The following is a 21,410-nucleotide window of genomic DNA, read 5'->3' on the forward strand; positions in this document are numbered from 1 at the left end:
CTGAGCATAAAGCTATTTTTGTGACTTTCAGTTTATCACAAGTCATAGTAAAAATATCAGATGAGACTTTTTCTTCCAAATTAATGAAATCTAATAAAGCTACTCATTGTAATTTGTGTATAAAGTATAATTTGGTTTACAGTCATTTAAGATTCATTGTATGTATCTTTTTAAAAGATGATTTTAAAATCCTTTGACTTTTTTTTAAATTTTCTGGTTTTCACAACCTAGCCAAACAGGCAGCCCACTTTCAAACTTCTGAGGGTCTGTTACCAGTAATTGAGGTGTGTGAGGATGAACCGTGGTGATTCATACTGTGTGGAAGTGTCTGACCTCAGCTTGGTATCTCCCTATGAAGAACATTGAAATCAGGGCATCCCTGTGAGGGAGCTCACTCTGTTATAAAGTGGGTTGATAGTTTAACGAACTGCACTGCCATTGTGTTGCACTTATAATTGCAGAAATGGACATTTTAATATGGCGCTATTTCACATTATTGCACCTGACATCAGTACCAGTTTTTCAATGTTTTCTTTTATGTTTCTATTCCAGCATCAGACCATGAAAGCAGAGAGGCTTTGCACACATACAACCTCATCAGTGCGCTTGCAGCAGTGGTTCAACATTATAGTACAGCTCCCAATGTGCAGGTTGTACTGCAGGTACAAATCTCATATAACTGGTAGTCCCACCTTTTGTAGCTTTGGCATGGGGTGCAGAAGAGGAGAGGATTCCAGGATGGAATAAGGTGTTTAATTATTAGAAATTCTGAATGTTTTTAAAACTACTTCCTATATCAGACCAGGATCATCTTGTTAACTGCCTTTCTATGGTATTTAAAGATTAAACAGGCATCGCACTCAGCATAACAATTGTTGTCCCTTTTGTCAAAGTAGTGTAAAGCAGAGCGTAGGGTTTTATTTTCTGATTTTTATTTATATTCCAACCTGTTTAACAGGTGTTATTTAGCGAATAAATAAACGTCATTACAAGCAATCAAGAGACCTCTGAAAACACGTTTCAGATAAATATAATTAAGGACTTGCTAACAATTCCGTGGCTGCGTTTTCTTGCTCTTGAAAGTAATTCTATAAAATTTGAGCACCGGAGACTTGTGTTTATTTATTTTTTAAGGTCTGTGTTGCTTGCACAGTTTTCAATTTTAATAAGTTACTTAATCATTTCTTTTTCAACAGAGCTTGCAGCTTCTACAGAAAATGACTTACAATACCAGAGTTTTTAATTGTAGTGCAAATATTGATGTGCTGATTGCCTTTCTGGTGAAACATATGTAAGTTTGTGACAATTTGCTTGTTATTAGTAACCTGAATAGAATAACTTGTGTGTATTATGCAGCCATTGTTTTGAAGTTCTTACTCTCTGCCTTAATGTCTAAATTATTGCAGATCATTCCAATTGCTTCCAAATTGCTGGTCCTTTGATACTAACCACCTGGTTTCTCAGTCGCTCTTTCTCCCCTCAACCAGCAAATTGTTATCTGTCTAACTTCCCCCTTAGCCCAATAACCTCCCTATCACATTGTTTTCAACTTTTACATTAAAATGACATCTTCCTACTTGCAATAAGGTTCTTAAAATTAAGCTTTCAAATAAAAAGGTCTGGTCATATCACTGCAAATTAACTAACAAATTAGAGCTGGTAGTCAGTTGGCTATGCAACATCTTGTCTGCTTAAGTGCAAATATTTCAAAGCCAATTATTGTCATCCTTTCTTAAATCCTCCATCAATCCTACCTCTTACTGAGCCTTTCTCTCTAAATCGTTAGATATGTTGTTGTCACACGACCATGTGCTCACATCTTTCACAAATTCTGTTTTAAGTTCCTCAAATCTAATTTCCAATCTACCCAAAGCACAAAGACTAGTCTGGTCAAAGTTTTGAAAACATTGTGTGTCACAATTGTTCCATCTCATCCCCCTCAACCTTTCACACATTTGAGCTCTGTTCTCAACTACCTTTCCCCCACAGTGTTATCTTGTTGCTCTGTTTAAATCTGTGCCAGTATACTAACAATTTCTCATCGCATAATTACTGCTGCCTCGAGTATGTTCCACAGCCCAATTACTTGGTCGTCCTCTATTCATCATTTACAGTTTGGTCATTAGCAACTTCAGTGACATCAGCACAGGGTAAGCTTCTATGTGCATGCCAGTGACATCCAAAACTGCCTATATTACTACCAAGCAGACCTTTGTTATACTTTTGACTGTTCCTCAGGACCTGGATGAGTCAGAATTTCCTTTCGTTTAATGTGAGCAACAGCAAACCCACCAGCTTCATGCTTTCACTAGCACCTCCATATCTCTGGCCCAAACTCTGATCTGTGATGCTCTGTCAAGTTAAATTCAGTGTTATTTTCTTGCTTAACATTCAGTCCATCACCAAGATTGCATTTTCATCTCCAGAACATTGTCTGTTAACACCTCTGTCTCTTCCCCACTGCTGCTGAAATGTTACCCATATCTTCACCTTTGCATTTGACACCTGCAATGCTTTCCACACCAACCTCCCTGATTCAACATTTCACAACATTCAGCTAATCCAGAACTCTGCTTTGTCGTCTTCACTATAATGTGTTTCCTGTCCAGAATACAGGAAGGATAATGTATATATCTACATCAAACTGGCTACTCTAAAATTATTATTTTTATTTTAAAAATGGACAAGGCTTTACCCTGACTAGCCATGACTCATACCAAAGGAAATTCTAACCTTCAGAAACCAGCAGGGACCTTGTTATCTTTTAAAGAGGTTCTAATGCCCTTTGTGACAACCAACAATCAAATTCCAACAATGCACCTACATCCCTTTGCATTTCTAAGACAGCTGTGGCCAATGGAGACTGTACATCTGCAAAGGACAAAAGGAATCCTGATTCTTCTATTAAAGACTTCAAGGTTCCAGACCTGGGAAAATACAACTTTTGTCCAACACCCAGGAGAAATGAGAGTTTTGTCACATGACCCCCCCCCCCCCCCCCAAACACAAAAGCTGTTCGAACCTGAGATATTGTCGTGTGGAACTGAACCCAGGCAGTCTACCATTTTATCATCTAATAGGTAGCAGCAGAAAGAGCTCTGTCCAGGTAAAGTGCCTGGCCCTCATCTACACTGTGTACTACTGGAACATATGTGCCTGGGCCTTCAAGACTAATTCATCTCTGAGTACCTTCTCCCATTGTGGAAGTCCTCATTTCTGGAAAGTCTAATCATCCTGCAACAGCTTCAGCCCACTAACCTCTGAAGGGATATGCCACTGGACTTTTGATTCTGGGCTCACGTGAAACCATAACTCTTATTTTTATTGTGATCTTGCCTTGTACCCCTTTCTTTCCCTTATCCCTTTTTTATTGTATTGAGTGCAAAAGGGCCGAATGTTGCAAAACCCCTTTCCTACATTTTGTGTGTGTAAAATAAACCAACCCTCTTATTTTATCTTATCTTGAGTTTGCTGCGGGGTTATTAATAGAGGATTGGATCACTCTAAACAAAATGGTTGGGGAAAACACGTCACCACTTATAAAGGGGGGAAATAAGGAATCAAAAACATCTTTCTGTTTATGGACGGGTAGAGAAATCAGGGCCGTTTAAATTAACCCCCCTCCGGTCCATAACATGCTACACACCTTTCTCTCCTGTTCAAGTTTTTGGTGTTTAAGATGTGTAATGTTATGCTTTTCATCTCTATTTCTTAAAGAAATGGGACACATATAGTTAGAGATTGTGTATCTTCAGCGGAACCTTTTAAGGGCAATGATTCTAAACTAGTAATAGCTACAAGCAAGTATAAGTAGTGAACATAGTGAACAGCATTATCTAACATCAAGGAAATTAGATCTTAGTTCACTTTTCAATTTTTGTATTGAAAAATCTCTAGTGTAGAAGTATATTACTTACATAAACATGAAAAGGAAGGAAGTCGTACTGCTGACTCGAAGGATAGAGTATTGTGGTTTTGGCCACCAGATAATCGAGCTCATGACAACAGGTTTACTTTTAAAATTTTATTAACTGCACTGCAAAATACAGGCAAGATATAATTACCCAGTCTAGAGGACAGATGTGTGCTATCTTCTCATGTCTGTTATGCTACCTAAGTACACTATGCATCACAGGCAGTTGACTGTTTTTAGACCTCTTACTTAACTTCTGCTTATTCAAGGAATTGCTTGTAACACACATCTGTGTGTTACTTCCCAATTCCAATGCCTTTTTAAGATTGGGACATTACCTAATGCGTGGTGGATTAATTTTCCAACCATCCTGTTTGCAAATATTAATTTTCTACCATGACATATTATTCCATGTATTTGTTACAACAACTTGTATGTAAAATAATCTAATAGCATATCTAATTTCAATATCCTCAAGTGATTTATACTATCATATCGAGATGCAGTCAACTGGTTAGAAATCTTGACTCGTGAGATAGCTTTAATTGAATTTATCAACATATTTTTAATCCAATTCTGTTTATCCAAAGAAATTAGAATTCTACTTTTCAATATTTACACTTAAACAGACCAGATGTTATGTAACCAAATGACTACCAGCTCAATTTGTTAGTTATTTTGAAGTGATATAACCAGTCCTGTTATTTGAAAGCTTAATTTTAAGCACCTTATTGCAGGTAGAAAGATGTCATTTTAATATCATATTGAAATAATTCCAGATGAGCTAATTAATGTGAATTCTGTTCTAATTTAGTCAAGCCCCAGAAGATGAGCTAACTATGCCGTGCCTAGGGCTGATGGCAAACCTGTGTCGTCACAACCTTTCTGTTCAAGCCCACGTAAGATCTTTGGTAAGAATTTATTTATTAATGTAATATTTTTTCTGTTTGGATTATACTAAACTGAAATTATGACTGCAGTAAACCTAATTGTAGAGTCTATTCCTATTAATTCCAAGATCTGGCCTGCTGACAAAAATGTCCAGTTGAATTGAGCAATTTAAATGAAACAGTAGAGGGAACACTTTTTTTTAACCAACTATTGAAGCGCATTATTCAAAACCCGAGCACTATACAAACTGTGCATTGCAAGGTTCAGTCATTTCATAAAACATTAATTGTCATTTGCTTCCTGCAAAATTGTCCATTCTATTTAACACAGAAAATGGTTCAGTCAGAGTATCTAGCTTAATTGCATCAGTCAGAGGTCAGGGCCTCCAACATTATTAGAACCATGACTACAATTCAAAAGATAGTTTATTGGCTGTAAAGCACTTTAGGACGTTCTTTGATTGTGAAAGGTGCTATATAAATGCAAGGCTTTCTTTTCTCCATTATCAGTGAATTGAAAGTGGATATGGTAATTGCAACAGCAAACCAAGAGGCGCACTGCCTCTGCATCGGCTGTATACTATTTATCATCTCGAGCTTGTTCCACCATTTAATTAGATCTTGGCTGATCTGTTCCTTAACCTTAATTACCTGTCTTTGATCCATATCCCTTGATAACTTTACTCCCAAAAAATCTATCTGTCTTAGTCTTGAAAGTTTCAATTGACCCAGCATCCATAGTCTTTTGGCAGAAGGTTCCAGATTTCTATTATCCTTTGTGTGAGGAAATGCTTCCTGATTTCAATCCTGAATGGCCTGGGGTAATTTTAAGGTTATGCACCCTTGCTTTGTGTTCCTTACCAGACAAAATAATTTTTGTGTATCTACCTTATTGAACATGAAGTAGTTGGAAATGGTTATTAGGGAACACAGATCAATTGTGCATAATTTTAAAATTGGCGTATTTGGCATAAAATATTGGGTGAGAAATTGGGCTCAATGACACTTGTTATTTTGGGTGCTGCTAGTGAGATTAGAGGTGTGAAATGTTGTCTGCATATTGCATGCACACTTGTAAGATGAAGCATGCCAAATACCATTGTGGTGCATGTGCATAGTGAACTTCTGCTGAAACTATGCAGAGCAGGCAAATCACATGCGAAGCAGCACGCAATGCTGACTTGACCCCAACACTGCTATTTTGTTATTTAATGGTCCAGGTGACGTGCTTGCTTAAACTCGCACAGTTGAGCATGTGTTAAGCGGCAGGAAGGACTGCATTGCCACTTGGCTATGAAAGTGAATGTTGTGATGAACCTTTCTGTGCCTGGCTCCTTTGAGACTGTGCTGGAGATGTTTGTAGCACCCTGCAGTATGCCATCTACTGTTGCCATAAGGGAGGTCAATAACTCTCTATTCCAAGAGAGTACAGTTCATCTTATTCCCTGTTGCCAGAGACAAGCAGTTGGAGTGAGCACGCCGATTTTCTCAGTTTGCAGGCTCCACGTGTCAACTCTGCCATGTACCAGAACAAAAAAGGATTCTACTCCTGCAACGCCTAGCTGATGCATGACCATGGGCAGCACATCATGCAGGTCAATGCTCAGTATCCTGGCAGCAGTCATGAAGCCTTTATTTTGCGTCAGCCTTCTGTGCCAGCTGCATTTTAGCTACCAGGGAAAACTAAAGGGTGACTACTGTGCAGTAACTATAACCCCAATTCCCTGTTCTTCAACAGTTTCACACTTTTGCATCCACTCTATCACATCATCCTCTTGGCCATGATGCAAAATATCACCATGTTCCAAACCAGATTTACAATTGAAGTAATGCCATATTGTATACAAAACTCAACTAATTGTCATTGTCCACCCTCTTAGTGCCAGTTCTCTGTGTGTCTTTGCTTCATTGAGTTCTCCTACATAATGTCACCCTTGTGGTTCCAATATGGCTGGTGGAAAGCTGATAACTTTCAGTGCAGGAAGCTACAGATAGCCTTGGAGGATGACCTTGAGCAGCACTGGGCCTAGGAGGCCTGGATTCAGGCTGCACCACCTCAGCATGAACAATCTCGGCTGACTGGCTGACTTGCAACAGCAAGGGCTGTTGGGAAGTGACGAGAGGGCAGCAGGTGTATGCTCCACAGAGCCACTGTCACTCCCTTAGGTTGGCAGCTCAGCAATCCTAGCAATTTGCTGGAAGGCAATGCTGAACTTCTGTTACATATTGCAAGCCCCTTTGAACACCTTTATCTATAGCCATGATGGCAGCAGTCTAAGTTGGTGTGGTAGCAAGCTGATTTTGCATGACCTTACTATGAGCTTCTACTTCAGCACTCCGGCATCTGGCAGAAACTGCTTGTGCAGCAGTGGATGCCAAGACATCAACTATCAGAAGCTACTGTGGCTGGGTCCACAGATGTGTTGAGAGAGTTGGCCATCACTTCCATGCTGGAAAGGATGAGCTCCAAGCTGCATGCAAAATCTTCAGTCAAGTTGGTGACAGACTCCTCCGTATTCCTTGACGTTGAATGCAGGCTTTCAGAGCACAAAATATTTTGTTGTAAATACCTATTGGCTGCCTGCTATAGCCTGCCCTATTGAAGTGTTCATCAGAGTCCTCTGCAGCAGAACTCATGTCTGATCTCTCCCGGTGATAAGCTGACACCAGCGCTATCCTTGCACACTGTCCTGGCTGCAGCATATTTGTGGCCAGTGTTTCACTCTGTCATGAAGCTATTAATGTGTATAATATTTGGGAAAACATTTTTCTTTTAAAATAGAGGTTTAGCCTGCGGGTGTGTCTTAGTTGGATTAAAGCCAGCTAGTCTGGGTGCTTTGATGTTACTGGTTTTGATATGGAAGAGAAGATAGCATGCATTTGCATTTTTTTGAATAGAGCATTCAAGAAGTGGGGTGAAAACTTGACACCCTTTCTAGCAGCTACCAAGCAATATGTTTATATTACTAATGAAATTGGTACAATGAATGGGGTTTCATTGTTAAAAGGTAAAGTTCAAAGAGACTGGTGAGACAATCAGTGCTGGTAGGTATAACTTCAGTAGTTTTCAGATGTGCAGAGCAGAGGCAATGTAAGATCAAAAGGCAACTGCAAGCCTCCAACTAGCTCCACAGTGAAAGGAACCTCATTTTGAATTCGTACGGTGAAAATTCTTTGTCTGGTGTTTGGTTAAGTCTATGGGTTGCTGTTGCCTTAATGGAGATTAGTTTGGGAGTTATGATAGTAATTTGTAGCCATGTATATATATATTTTTAACCTGTGTAAATTAATAAAATGTTTCAATTAGTTTAATATAAAACCTCAAGAACTGATGGTCTGATTCCTGAATTTAGAGTCACATCTCAAACATAACACTTAAAATTATAGTTTATGACAGTTGTTTAAAGTTTCCATCTGGGAATTTTAAGTAACTCCACTTTGCCATTGGCCATAACACTGCAGATCCTGCCTCTATTCTATCCTTTTATGTGCACATGTCAGTATCTGAGCTGATGGCTACAAATGTGAAATAAAATGACAGGATGCCTTCCTCATGACTCTTTCTTGGTCTTCCTCAGCTGTCTGACCAAGTTGCACTTATTGGGTATCTGAAAAGACAAAGGCCAATGGATAGGGTTGTGCTGAGCGAAGAGGAGGAAAGTCATGGGTTCATCCTTACACCATTTACAGCTTGTATGTCAAAAGAGATTGTTGGATGAGGCGGAAGTGGAATTTGAGAAGGAGAATTAAGTATGAAGATACTATTATTTTCAATGGTTTCAGCCCAGCAGCTGGTCATGGCCTCCATTCTGGCATCCCAATAATGGCTTTCATTGTCTCCTCTATGGGGGTTAGAGCATGTGGGTGTGCCCCTCCACCTCTGGTTAATTCCTGCAGCCTTTGATTGTGCACCACCTTCTGCAAGGGAGAGTGACGTGTGTCAGTGAGTGCCGTGAAATATGTTTGGATGATGTGACTGTTGCGGTTTAACAGCTGGCAGTGCGTGCTGTGTGCAAGCTTTGAGATGTGGGTGTGAGGGTTGCAGTACTACGATGTGAGGGGGTATATTAAGCATGAATCTTGATTGCTCATCAAGCAGCAAACTCTATCAGTGGGGTTGTGATGATTTGAATAATGGCTGAGGCTTGTGCATCAGTGGTAGGATATGGCACTTGATGCATTTACAGACCTTCAACACTTGAATTAGACCTCTTGTGACACTGCATCCAATTCCTTGGGACTAGAATCCTGGCTTTGAATACCACGGCTATCTGCTTCCACTGTCTTTTCACCATGTTTCTGGCAGGCCTTCTGAATCCATGTGGAAGCAGCACAGTATTCCTTGTTTCCATGCCCTCCACCAAGACCTCCAATGCAGTTTCAGAAAATCTGGCTGCCTGCACTCCCCCATGTTCAGCCATTCTTCTGTCTTTCAGCTCATGCAACACTCCCAGCACCTGCTCCAGCAAAAATGCCACCTCTCTTTAAGAGATGCAGGCTAGCTTCAAGTGTTGATTTTGGACTCCTCTGCTGATGCATGCGCGCAGTTAGCATTGGCTGCACACAGCAATCATTTAAATGAGCAGACAGCACAAAGGCTTAGTCCTGCTTGCATCATGCCAACTCCAGGTACACGCTAAATGTATATCTTGATTCCTGTGCCTGTTTTGGGGAGCTATCACTGCTAAAGCCCACTATCTTTGATGCAGGTGGTACTTGTGAGTTCCATTGTCATTGATTCCTTCATTTTTATACAGTAAGCTATGGGCAGAATAACAGCATAAAATTATTGGTGGAGGAGGAGTTGGAATTCCGAATCGAACAGCTTTTTTCCAACTGACATCCACACCCACCCACTTTGAAATCACATTAAGGTAAACAATGATATTGATTCACTGCTTGACTTTTTCCTCACCTAAGTAATTTTCATTAAACATTTCATTAATCATTGATATTCTAATTGAATAGACATTTTTTTAAAGAAAAGGCAGCCCGTTTCATCAGCATTAAAGATGTCTTCAGGTTTGTCATGAGATGGAAATCTTAAATTTTATCATACATTCAGCTGTTGACAGTTTCTACAATTCTACTTTCCATGTTTTGATCTGAGGTTGAATGAGCAGCAGATTTTGAACTGGTTGATCACAATGTAGAAATTTCACTGTACGTGCTCACCTTTTCTGACAAGACAAGTTTGTTTAACCTAGGAAGGTTAGTTGTTCTGGCCCACATGAACTAGTTCAGCAAAACCGATTTTGGCATAGAGACAAGCTGAGATGTTCATCCTTTCCTTGTAGCTGATAATTAATGGCAATCATCTCTTTATCTTCTCAACTTACAGGAAAATAGTGGTGGAATGTTAGTTTTCTGTACTACAGCTTTTATTTACCTGGGCATTCCTCTGTGTTTGATTTCTTTTTTGTCCTAGATGGCAAGGGTTTTGTACTTCTGGCTAGCCATGTACTTGATCTCATCCTGAAACTGTTTCCACAGAGCTGAATTGCTGCACTTAATGAGAGAGGGCTAGAACACCATGGGGCCTGATATTTATAATAAAAGCAAAATACTGCCGATGCTGGAAATCTGAAATAACAACAGAAAATGCATAAAAAGCTCAGCAGGTTCGACAGCATCTGTGGAGAGAGAAACAGAGTTAATGTTTGAGTCCGTATGACTTCTTCAGAGCCTGATATTTGTCACAATTGAAATTTATATTTGACAGCATGTTTTACTGGAGGGAGGGAATTTGAATTAAGTACATTTAAATGTGAGGTTTTATTTTGCAGTTTCAATGTGAATTAATAGAATTCAAGCTAAAAAATTCAAATTAAGAGTAGACTATAGTAATAGATTTTAAAGTATTTGATTAGCAATTGAATAAATATTCATTTGAATTGTCTCATTTTAATGTGGTTATTTCCACAGAACCACGTAAAAGGATTTTACCGGTCTCTTATTAAATTCTTAGCTCACAGTAGTTTGACAGTGGTGGTTTTTGCACTTTCTATACTGGCAAGCCTAACACTCAATGAAGAGGTCGGAGAGAAGGTAAGACCTGAAATGCCTTTTATTGATCTTGTTCTTGACCTTTCATCAAAAAATATCAATGCTGCTATACATTTTGCCACTAAGCATTTATGGACCAGTCATTGAGTAATATTGCACTACTATATATTTTTTTAAAGCTTGTTTTCATTTTTTTGCTGGATGAGTTCATGGATATAGTAAACGTTAAGATCAGAGATGAACTGTAGGCCTATTCAGTCCTTTTTGAACACATCAGTTGATCTCTGATTTAGTAATTTTCTTCACTCAATCCTAGTTCATCTTTACTGCTCACAATCATACTGCTTCAGCAGAAGTACTACATCATGTATTTCAGCTAAAATAAAAGTAAAATATTGTGGATGCTGGAAATGTGAAATAAAAACACACGATGCTGGAAAAACTCAGGTCTGGCAGCATCTGTGGAGAGAGAAATAAAGTTAACATTTTGAGTCTGTATGACTTCTTCAGAGTTGAAGAGAGGTGGAAATGTGATGTTTTACACTGTTGAAGTGAGGTCGGAGCAGGTGGGGTAAAATAAGTCAGGGATAGGTGGGAGCTCAGGATACATTTGACAGATGTCATGGACACAAGACAAAGGGAGTGATGATGATAGTGTTAAAGACCAAGGCAGGTGCTAATAATGGCATAAAGGTCAGATAGCAGAATGTGTTAATAACATAACAAGGGTCAGCAATCTCTGAAAGCAAAACATTAGAACAAATTACAGACTGGCCCAGTGGAGGGAGGTGGTTGGGGAGAAAGGTCATCAAAATGAAGGTCAGAGCTCATGGTCTGAATTTGTTGAACTCGATGTTAAATCCAGAAGGCTGTAAAGTGCCTAATCAGAAGATGAGGCGCTGTTCCTCCAGTTTGCGTGGGACTTTACTGGAACATTGTAGCAGGCCATGGACAGAAATGTGGGTATGAGAGCAAGATGGTAAATTGAAATGGCAAGTAACAGTGGCATACTTGCAGACTGAAAGAAGGTGTTCCACAAAGCGGTCACCCAGTCTGTGTTTACTCTCCCCAGTGTAGAGGAGACTGCATTGTCAGCAGCGAATGAAATAGACTAATTTGAAAGAAGTGCAAGTGAATCGCTGCTTCAAGCATGACCCTGACCTTCCTGTCGCTTGCCATTTCAATTCACAATCTTGCTATCATGCCCACATATCTGTCCATGGCCTGCTACAATGTTCCAGTGAAGTTCAACACAAACTGCAGGAACAGTACCTCACCTTCTGATTAGGCACTTGACATTGAGTTCAATGATTTCAGATCATGAACCATGCCCTTCATTTTGAATTATTTTTCCCCAACCCCCTCCCCCACAAGGCCAGTCTAACTTGTTCTTCTGTTTTGCTTTCATAGAGCGCTGACCCTTGTTCTGCTATTAACACATTCTGCTATCGACCTTTATGCCATTATTGGCACCTTGGTCTTTAACTCCCTTTGTCTTGTGTCCATATCATCTTTGTCAAATTCCTCCTGAGCTCCCACCTATCCTGACCTTCTATTTTGATCCATCTGCTCCACCCCTCTCTTCCACTGTATAAAATCCACCACATTTCTATCTCTCTACACCTCTAAAGAAGAATCATACAGACTTGAAGCGTTAACTGTTTCTTTCTCCTCAGATGCTGCCACAGCTGAGTTTTTCTACCATTTTCTATTTTATATTTCATGTATTCCAGCTGTTCTGTTGATTAATTAGGATCAATTTCATAGAGGAGGCATAAAGAATTTTAATAAACTTGAAAGTATAATTGCATGAATGAACTGAGGAAAACGTAAATATTTTATATAGTGCTATTAAGGTAGTAAAATGTCCCCTGACACTTCATAGGAACATATTCAAAAAAAAATTGACACAGAGACATGAGGACAGATTTTTAAAGAGCATGGCTTAAAGGAGAAAAGACAGAGAATGTTAGGGAGGTAAGGCAGGGCCACCATTGGTTGGGGTGGGGGAAGGGGGGAAGGGGTGGCACAAGAGGCCAGAGTTGTAGGAGCACAGAGATCCTGGAATGTTGTAAGGTTGGAGAGCATTAGAGATGAGGAGGCAAGACCACGGAGGAATTTTAATGCAATGAGAATTTTAAAATCCTATTGATGGGCTGAGAGCTAATGTAGGTCGATGTAGACGTAGGTAAGGGCAGATATGGAAGAAGGCAATGATGGAGAAGATAGGTCGAAAACTCAGTTCAGGGTCAGATAGGACACAGAAGCTGCAAATAGTCTGGTTCAGCCTGAGACAGTGGCCAGGAAGGAGGCTAGAATTGGTGGCTAGGAAACAGTTTGCATGATGGGGATTGATGAAGAAGATAATGGTTTTGGTCTTCCTAGTGTTTAATGTGAATTAAGTTTGAGTCCATTATGGACTGGGTATTGAACAAGCAACCTACCTGATGGTGAGGTAGAGCTGTGTTATATCACGTAGTGAGCAGCTTTAGCAGAAGAGAACAAGATCCAATTGTGCTAGATGTGGTCCAGCGAGATTTTTGTGATGAATAGCTAACCCAGTTGTGTGTTCATAAATGTTCAAATCCATATTCAGGGACTCACTATGGTGAGAGAAATGAATGGATTTACTGGGGAGAAGGATATTAAAGGTGGCGATTGGGTTATGATTGAGCAGATTGGCGTGACAGAAGTATCACAGAAGGGCAAAAGACTAGACAGTTGTTAAGTTTGTGAATTTCGTTGTGTGACTTGGGCAAGAGAGTTGTTTTATAGGTGGATACAGAAGGATGTGCTATTCGAATGGGGATGAGAGTGGTAAGGATACAAAGAAGTTATCCAAGGTGCCTTTGACTGACAGACAATGGGAATAGAGAAGCCAAATGAGATGGTTGGATCAAAAAAAGTGGGTGTGAATATGGGTAGGAGAGGTTAGGGAAATTGGGTAGACTGGTGGATCCTGTAAACTGGTTAAAGCTGCCTAAACTTAAACAGTATGCCTGTTTATTAACCTTCCCTTTATTAACCTGCCATTAAGCTATCTGCACTTGGGTGAATGAAAAATGTTTTTGGGGAGTGTGCATGCATTATTTGTGTGAAATGTATGGAGTAACAAAATTATACCTGTACAAATTTCTTAGTAGCTGTTTGGAGAAGCCAAAAGGTGTTGGTGGCTTTTTTTTTGTGCATCATGGACACCTAGCTGATGGGGTGTAGTAGGTGGGGTTTAAAGACATTGCAGTAGGGATTTACCTGCCAAAATATGGATCTTTCTCAAATACCTTTAGGGAGGCATTGCATTTAAGAAGCAATTTGACATTCAAATTATTTTAGATTTGTTGCTGATCAAATGAACAACATACCAGGATATCCATCCTCTCATTCTGATTTTTGTCTCTCGGTGTTTCTTATTTTTAATTGCAGCTGTTTCATGCCAAGAATATCCACCAGACCTTTCAACTTATTTTTAATATTCTGGTGAATGGAGATGGAACATTAACCAGAAAATATGCCGTAGATCTTTTGGTGGATCTCCTTAAGAATCCCAAGATTGCAGATTTCCTCCAAAGGTAGTGTTCTTTGCTGGCATTGTATGAAAATTGCATCTGTGAATATCTGATCAGGGAGCAACTAATGCCACATAACTGCAATGCTGTAGCTCTATATTGTTTTTTTTAATCATTAACTGTGGATCTAATTTTTCAGTCCAAAATTAAAAGCTTTGGTAACTAGTTATTTTGATCTGCATTACTCCCATAATGCCTTCAGATCTACAAGTTTGAAACAGGAAGGAAAATCTAGGGAGAATACTGTCTGTTCAAAATGCCAGCCCAATCTTTTTGTGCAAAATACAATTGTAAAAATGTCATTGTTTTGGATTCATTAAGATCAGCCATTTCAGATCTCTTCCATCCTCAGGAACTTGAAATAACATCACTGACTTGCTACTGAAGAGGAGCTGCCTGACTATTGGCTGTGTGTACAGCACTAATAACCCAGCTGGTAGTCTTTTCAAATTTTCTGTGCTTTCTGCAATTATCAACTCAAACCCCTGAAATGTCTATCTTTAGCTCAAAATCAGGAGGTTTAAGGTTGGAATCTTACTCCAGACTAGGATGATATGCCATACAATACTGAGGGAGCACTGCTTTGTTAACTGGAATGTTTTGTCACTTGGGCATTAAAGAGAGGCCCTGTCTACTTGTTCAGGTAGATATAAAATATTATGGTACTATCCAAGGAAGAGAAGGGGTTCTCCTCCTGTCCTGACAAGCATTCATTCTTCCACCAAAACAGATTAACTTGTCAGTTATTTCATTCTGTCATTTTTACAAACTTGTTCCTAAGATTGACTGCCATAGTTGCCTACATAATGTACATATCAAAAGTTCATTTCTTGGCCAGGATGACCTGGGCATGTAGAAAGCATTATATTGCTTTGTATTTGACTGTAATTATGCAAATTAGTCATCAAACTAAATTGTTAAGCAGAAATTGAGCCAACCATATTTACTTTGAAACTGTCAAAATATTAAGATAAAACTATTATGTAACCTAAACCATCTTTGTTCAATGGCGCACACTCAACTCTTGAGTCAGAAGGTTTTGGGTTCAGGCTACAATTGAAACTAAGCATATAATCTAGGCTGATATTTCAGAGCAGTACTAAGGAAGTGCTACACTGACAGAGGTGCTGACTTTTAAATTAAAAGTTGAACCGAGACCGTGTAAGTAGAGGTAAGAGATCCCATTGAAGAAAATTTAAGGGTGTTCTTCCTGGCCAACGTTTATCCCTTAACCAACATTGCAAAGTCAAATTATAGGTCATTATCTCAATGCTGTTTGGAGGACCTTGTCCATTACAAATTGTCCGCCATGTTTCCTGTATTACAATATTGTCTACACCCCAAAAGTACATCATTGAATGTAAAGCACTTTCGGATGTCCTGAAGTTGTGATAGGTGCTATAACAATGGAAGTTCTTTATGATCTTGGCTTTCTGTTAGGAAATCTAAATTTATATCCACACATCTACAGTTCGAATTTGGATTTGCCCTAACTGTTCTGTAGTGACTATAGTAATTTGAGTCCGCTTTTTTGCAAAATTGTCAAGAATTTTGGTCTCTTGTGTGTAAGTTCTTTGAGGATAGCATCAACTCCAAGTAACTGCTGATGATTTGCTTCTTGTAATTGCTCTATTAACTAACAGTTTAGCTGAAGGGAAGACAAACTTTCCTTTTATTCAAGAGCCTTCTCAAATTTACAATGAAATAAGTAGAAGTTGATTGTCTTGTCTCCATGCTTATAATTGCTGCTTTCTTATTGTTTCAGTTTGTTAAATCTCAAAAGTGCAAATCCCTCGTGATGTTTAATTTAAAATAATGAAAAAAAAATCATTTCTGAAGATTTAATGTAGCCTCTTTTTCTGAAACATAGGCCTGTTTCTAGCAGCAATGTAAGAATATAGTGGATGTTGAAAAACGTGGCTTCATAGTCAAGTTCCTTTCTCTCACCTTAGGTATGAACACTTCAAATCATGCCTGGGTCAAGTACTAGGTCTTTTGCGCGGTAAGGACTCTGATTCAGCAACCAAGGTATGAGCTATTTAATTCTCAGGTGTATCACAAATATAAGAATAAATGTTTAATTTTTATTTAATTTAGAAAGGGTTTTGAAGTTTGGGATTGCAGTGTCCTCTAGAATGTTATCTTTGAAAGTGATTTTGCGCATACTATTCTTGTTTTACTTTGTCATCTGCATAACTTAACTAAACAACTTGCTTAAACGTTGAAGAAATTTTCTATCCCTACTCAAAGGAATGAATGTATGTGATACTTTTTCTCTTTCATTTTCTCCCTACATTTTGTGTTGTGGTGTTCAAGGTATTCCAACCCTGTTCAATTTCTCTGACACATACCCAGCCTGCAGTTTGCAGCCTATTCAGAATATTTCAGGCTGTGTCCTTATCTGCACTTTCATTGCTTTTATTCTTTCAGAACTTTACTGGATCTCTGTGCTCCTGTAAATTGACTTGAAAGGTACAGATTATCTCTTTCAGGTCTCCAAAACCCTTCCTAACCTACCTCAGCAATCTCTTAATTCCTCTGAAATCAGGTTATTCCTTATTCTTGACTTCCTCTGCACCACCATTGGTTGCTACTCATTCAACCTACCTTCTAGCACTGTCTTCCTAGTTCAGCCTACCTCACTGCCTCTTTCACTTTCAAAAAAACTATTCCAAGGCATTTTCTCTTCTGTTGGAATTTTCCTTCTGCCTCCCTCCCATTACACACATTGCACACCCTCATTGTCCACTGTATTCCCTAAATATAAAATGCTTTGAGACATCTTCCTGCACATGGGAAGTGGTATAGTATGGTTGTGTGGGTGTTTTGTTCACTGTACCATTGTATTGATCATTATAGTCTATTCAGAACTCTATTTAAATCCCTCCTTTTTTACCATTTATTTCCTTCCTTTCAAACTCTTTTATCCCTTAGCTTTTCTCTTTGCCTTATTTTCCCTCTGCCCTATGAAGTATTTGAGATGATTTTTCTGTTTGTGAGGAGCTAGAGATCTATAAGGTGGCGTGCATCTGGGAGTTACTTGGGATACTCCAGATCTATCAGTGTCAGGTTATTGGCATCCATATGCTGGTGATGTTGATGAAAAGCCAACAGGACAGCCAGGTCTTTGCCAATATTTAATTAAAGCTTTAAAGTTCGCTTAGCGCTGCATGAACTTAGCTTTGCAGTTATTTAATGACAACAATAAAAAAGCTGTCATTCTACAATATTTGGATAAGTGACTTTGGAACATTTAAGAACGATAGGTTTGCAGCTATGCTGCATCCTATTTGTGCTGGAAGGAAAACTATATCACTGTACCTATTGTACAAACATACACCATTTGTGAATGTGAATTTATTATCTCAAAAGTTTTTAACCTGGAGTTTATTTTCATAGTTACCCTCAGTTCTGCAATGTAAAACGCCAGTTTAAATCTATTCCTCTTGGCACCTAATAAAATTTATAACCAGAACAGCAATGGATCTTATATCATCTGAAAATGAACAAATCTGAACACTAATTGCTTTCGGTGGCATGTTTGCTGAATTTTCTTGCTGTCTTTGGGAATATTCCAAGCTTTCATTTAATGTCCAAACTAGTAGTACTGTTGCCTTGTTTAATTGAGACTGATAAAGGTGAGGCTGGACAAATAATACTGCAAATGTGTCCCTTAAGAGGGCTTCCCTAATTTCAGTTGACCTGGTTAGATTATTTGTAGAGTTAATCTTGTGCAGTATTTCATTATATCTATTAATCATGTAATGAATGACCTGAGACCCTCAAGATTGGTAATCACCACATTCTTCCAGATAAACCTGGGCATAAACAAAACTATTGAACAGAAACAAATAGCAAGAGTAACTGTTTTGCAGGTCATACTCATCTTGCCAACTGTGAATGGCTGTCATTGCCAGGCCAAGGACAGATCCATGGAGGGCCTTCTGACTTGTCTGCTCCATTCTGTCCAAGCTGGCCAAAGATCAGGAGTATGGGGCTGAAGTGAAGCCAGATATTGAGAAGCAGCTCACTTAGATAGTAAAACAAAGGCTTCAACCTCTCACATCCCACATATTTGAAAAACCAACAGAAATGATATGTGACCTGGGTATCCTTGAAAAGGTTCAATGTAACGTTTGACACCAGTGCTCCAAGCAGCACTGTCCCCAAATTTCCAATAGTGGGGGAAAGGATCCTCCAAGAGAGAGAGCCTTGTGTTGGGGGAGGGTCTGAGCTACTGTCAAACTGCAAGATAGAACACCAGGACATGCCTGGCTAAAGACAAGAGCAAGGAATTGTTGACTGAGCAGAAATAGCCCATACAAGAAATCCCTCCATGCAGAGCGCAATGACACAGAAGGAATCTTAGAGAGACTGCTGAAGTTGAGCCGGAGATGTCTGAGGGGGCTTTCAGGACCCCATGCTCATGAGAAATTTTGCCCAAATGGAGATGTGATCAATTGGGGTTGCTCCATCCTTGTGCCACCTCAATACACTGGTGGAGTCAGGGCTGAATTTGATGATCAGTGTATCTGTTGGGCAAAAAACATCGCCAGATCTCAGTGAGGGAAGATCAACCAAATACAGAATTTGAAGTTGGAAAGTTGCAACCTAGATATACTCGTGGGAGAGATTCAGGCACTATGTGCAAGTGGACGATTCATAATGGCAGCAGAGATGCAATGCTTCATTTGTTCCAGAGGAAGTCGGTGAACTTGCTCTGGATCTGACAACAAACTTGTCGGACTAAAGTGGCCAAACGATACCATAATTGTGCTGCTATGATTTTTGAATTTGCTTTGCTGAATTCTGGCTCTAAATCAGTATCTTGTCAGTTCCTGAAAGTTGGTGCATGGGTGTGCTATTATTTTTATTCATTTTTCTCACTTTAAAAAAAAATGTGGTTAATACTGGGGTAGCGACAGGAGTAGGCCATTCAGCCCCTTGGGCCTATTCCATCATTCTGTTGGATCATGGATGACCTGTAGCTCACTCCATTTACTCCTGTTTGCTCCATATCTCTAGTACTGGGTGGAATCTTCCCTGTCCCGTGGAGGCAAGCTTGAAGACTTCTGGAGGCGAATCATCAAAGGCTTCCTTCCTGGACAGCACCCCCACCCCGGAAAAGGTCGATGTCTGGCAGTACTTGGAGCTAGCTAGCTAGCTAGGGGGCCTGTGAGACTCTTTCAGCTCGCCTCAGCTGGAGACGCGGAGATGGGGGGGGGTGCCACAGTTGTTGCTGCTGGCTATCCTGTAGAGGAGCTTTCCCTCCACAGGAGTTGCCTTGCAGCTGTGGTGACATTTAAAAATATAAATGCCTGTTCAGAGGGCGCCTCAAGTTGGAGCTTCTTTCACAGTCCCTCTCCTGCTTTGACAGTACCCACCTCTGCTGGTGGGACTGCCGTGGAGGTCTGCAGCATCAGGAACCCACCACCATCCTTATATTAATGGCAGACGAGGAGGTGGCCAATGAGGAGCCCAACTCTGAGAAGACTCTGCCAACAGGCATGTTGCTGACAAGTACAGGGATGAGACCTGGAATTGAACCCGCCCTGCGGTTATTCTTAAGTGCTTGGGATTCCTTCCATCCATCCATATCCAACAAACACCTACCAATTTCAGTCTTGAAATTTTTAAATGATCCAGCATCTTCAGTGTTTTGGGGAGCAGGTTCCAGATTTCCTCCATCCTTTGCTGAAAAAGTGCTTTATGATTTCACACTTGACCCAGCTCTGATTATGATTATGCATTCTTGTTCAGGATTCTTTCAGAAGAAATAGTTTCTTTGTATCCACCCTACTGAATACCTTAATCATTTAAAACACTTTAATTAAATCACCCCTCAGCCTTCTAAACTGAAGGAACTACAAGCCAAGTTTATGCAAACTAGCCTTATAACTTAACATGTCGAGCCCTGCTATCCTTCTGGTGAATCTGCACAGTACCCCTTTCAATACCAATATACCTTTCCTGAGGTTCAGTGTCCGAAGTTGTTCTCCAGATGAGACCTGATATCTCAAGGATTTCTCTCCTGATATTTTCTGTATTCGAAATTATCACCAAATGGAGTGAAGCGAAGCAATTCCGTTTACTTGATTGGTATTATTGGATCCAATTTTGATATTTCAGTAAGGTGCAATCCCAAGAAACAGCACAAAACAGACAATATAGTACAGACAACATGGACTTTTCTCTACTATAGGTAACCAATTTTAAAACAAGTAGCTCGGCTGTGATATAGTGCAGCCAGAAACCATTTGGTTTTCAGTGACATGTAGCTAATGAGTGCACTGATAGATACAGAAAAGTAGAGGCTAAAGTTAAATTGGCACTGCACTGATTCATTCTTATCATTGAACATTGTATAAAAATTTATGATTCAATGCAACTTTTCTCCCTCAGATCCTTGAACTACTTCTTGCTTTCTGTTCAGTGAGCAGTCTCAGGAGAATATTATGTCATACAATGTTTGGAACCTCCTCTGAGCAACGGCGTACAGCAGCTAGCCTCAAATCACATGTTAAACATTCAGAACCAATTGTCACTCTTATCCATTGGTCAAGTCAACCACTAGAGAACTCCGACAGGTGTTCATTGCTGGCTTTGGTTCTTCTGAAGGAGTTGTTTGAGGTACACAGTCTTTGAATATGCCTAAATTAATGTTTGAAGGGGAAGAAAGATCTATTTAAATGTGTTTATAATACCTAATGACAAGTAAAATATCATGCTTTTATCTGTGCTGGCCAGTTAAGGAGACATGTCTTATTCCTAAACAAAGATATATTCCATTAACAAAGACTCTACAAGAAGAATGAACTATCCGTGACTAACTAAGAAAGTTAAGAATGGTATCTGTTTGCAAGAAAAAGCATCCATTTTTGCGAAGTTGAGAGGTACACCGGAAGATTTGGAAAATTTTTAGAAACCAACAAAGAATGACTATAAGCAAAGGGAGAAAATAGGTTGAAGGTAAATTAGCAAGAAATATAAAAACAGACAGTAAGAGCTTCTGTTACGTATATAAAAAGGAAGAGT

General features: G+C 39.5%; 1 protein-coding gene across 4 annotated transcripts in view; it reads left to right on the plus strand.

The window, feature by feature from the left end:
* The window catches only part of cip2a (cellular inhibitor of PP2A), a 66,269-nt gene that overhangs the window by 14,263 nt on the left and 30,596 nt on the right, over window positions 1-21,410 (plus strand). For all 4 annotated transcript variants that reach the window (XM_078560025.1, XM_078560027.1, XM_078560026.1 and 1 more), the window contains exons 4-10: window positions 553-662; window positions 1,197-1,291; window positions 4,728-4,824; window positions 10,729-10,851; window positions 14,233-14,378; window positions 16,328-16,403; window positions 20,778-21,005. In XM_078560025.1, coding sequence (XP_078416151.1) covers window positions 553-662; window positions 1,197-1,291; window positions 4,728-4,824; window positions 10,729-10,851; window positions 14,233-14,378; window positions 16,328-16,403; window positions 20,778-21,005 — 875 coding nt within the window. The remainder of the gene's footprint in view (window positions 1-552; window positions 663-1,196; window positions 1,292-4,727; window positions 4,825-10,728; window positions 10,852-14,232; window positions 14,379-16,327; window positions 16,404-20,777; window positions 21,006-21,410) is intronic.

Source organism: Cetorhinus maximus, chromosome 16 (assembly GCF_964194155.1).
Source record: "Cetorhinus maximus chromosome 16, sCetMax3.hap1.1, whole genome shotgun sequence".
Lineage (NCBI taxonomy): Eukaryota > Metazoa > Chordata > Chondrichthyes > Lamniformes > Cetorhinidae > Cetorhinus > Cetorhinus maximus.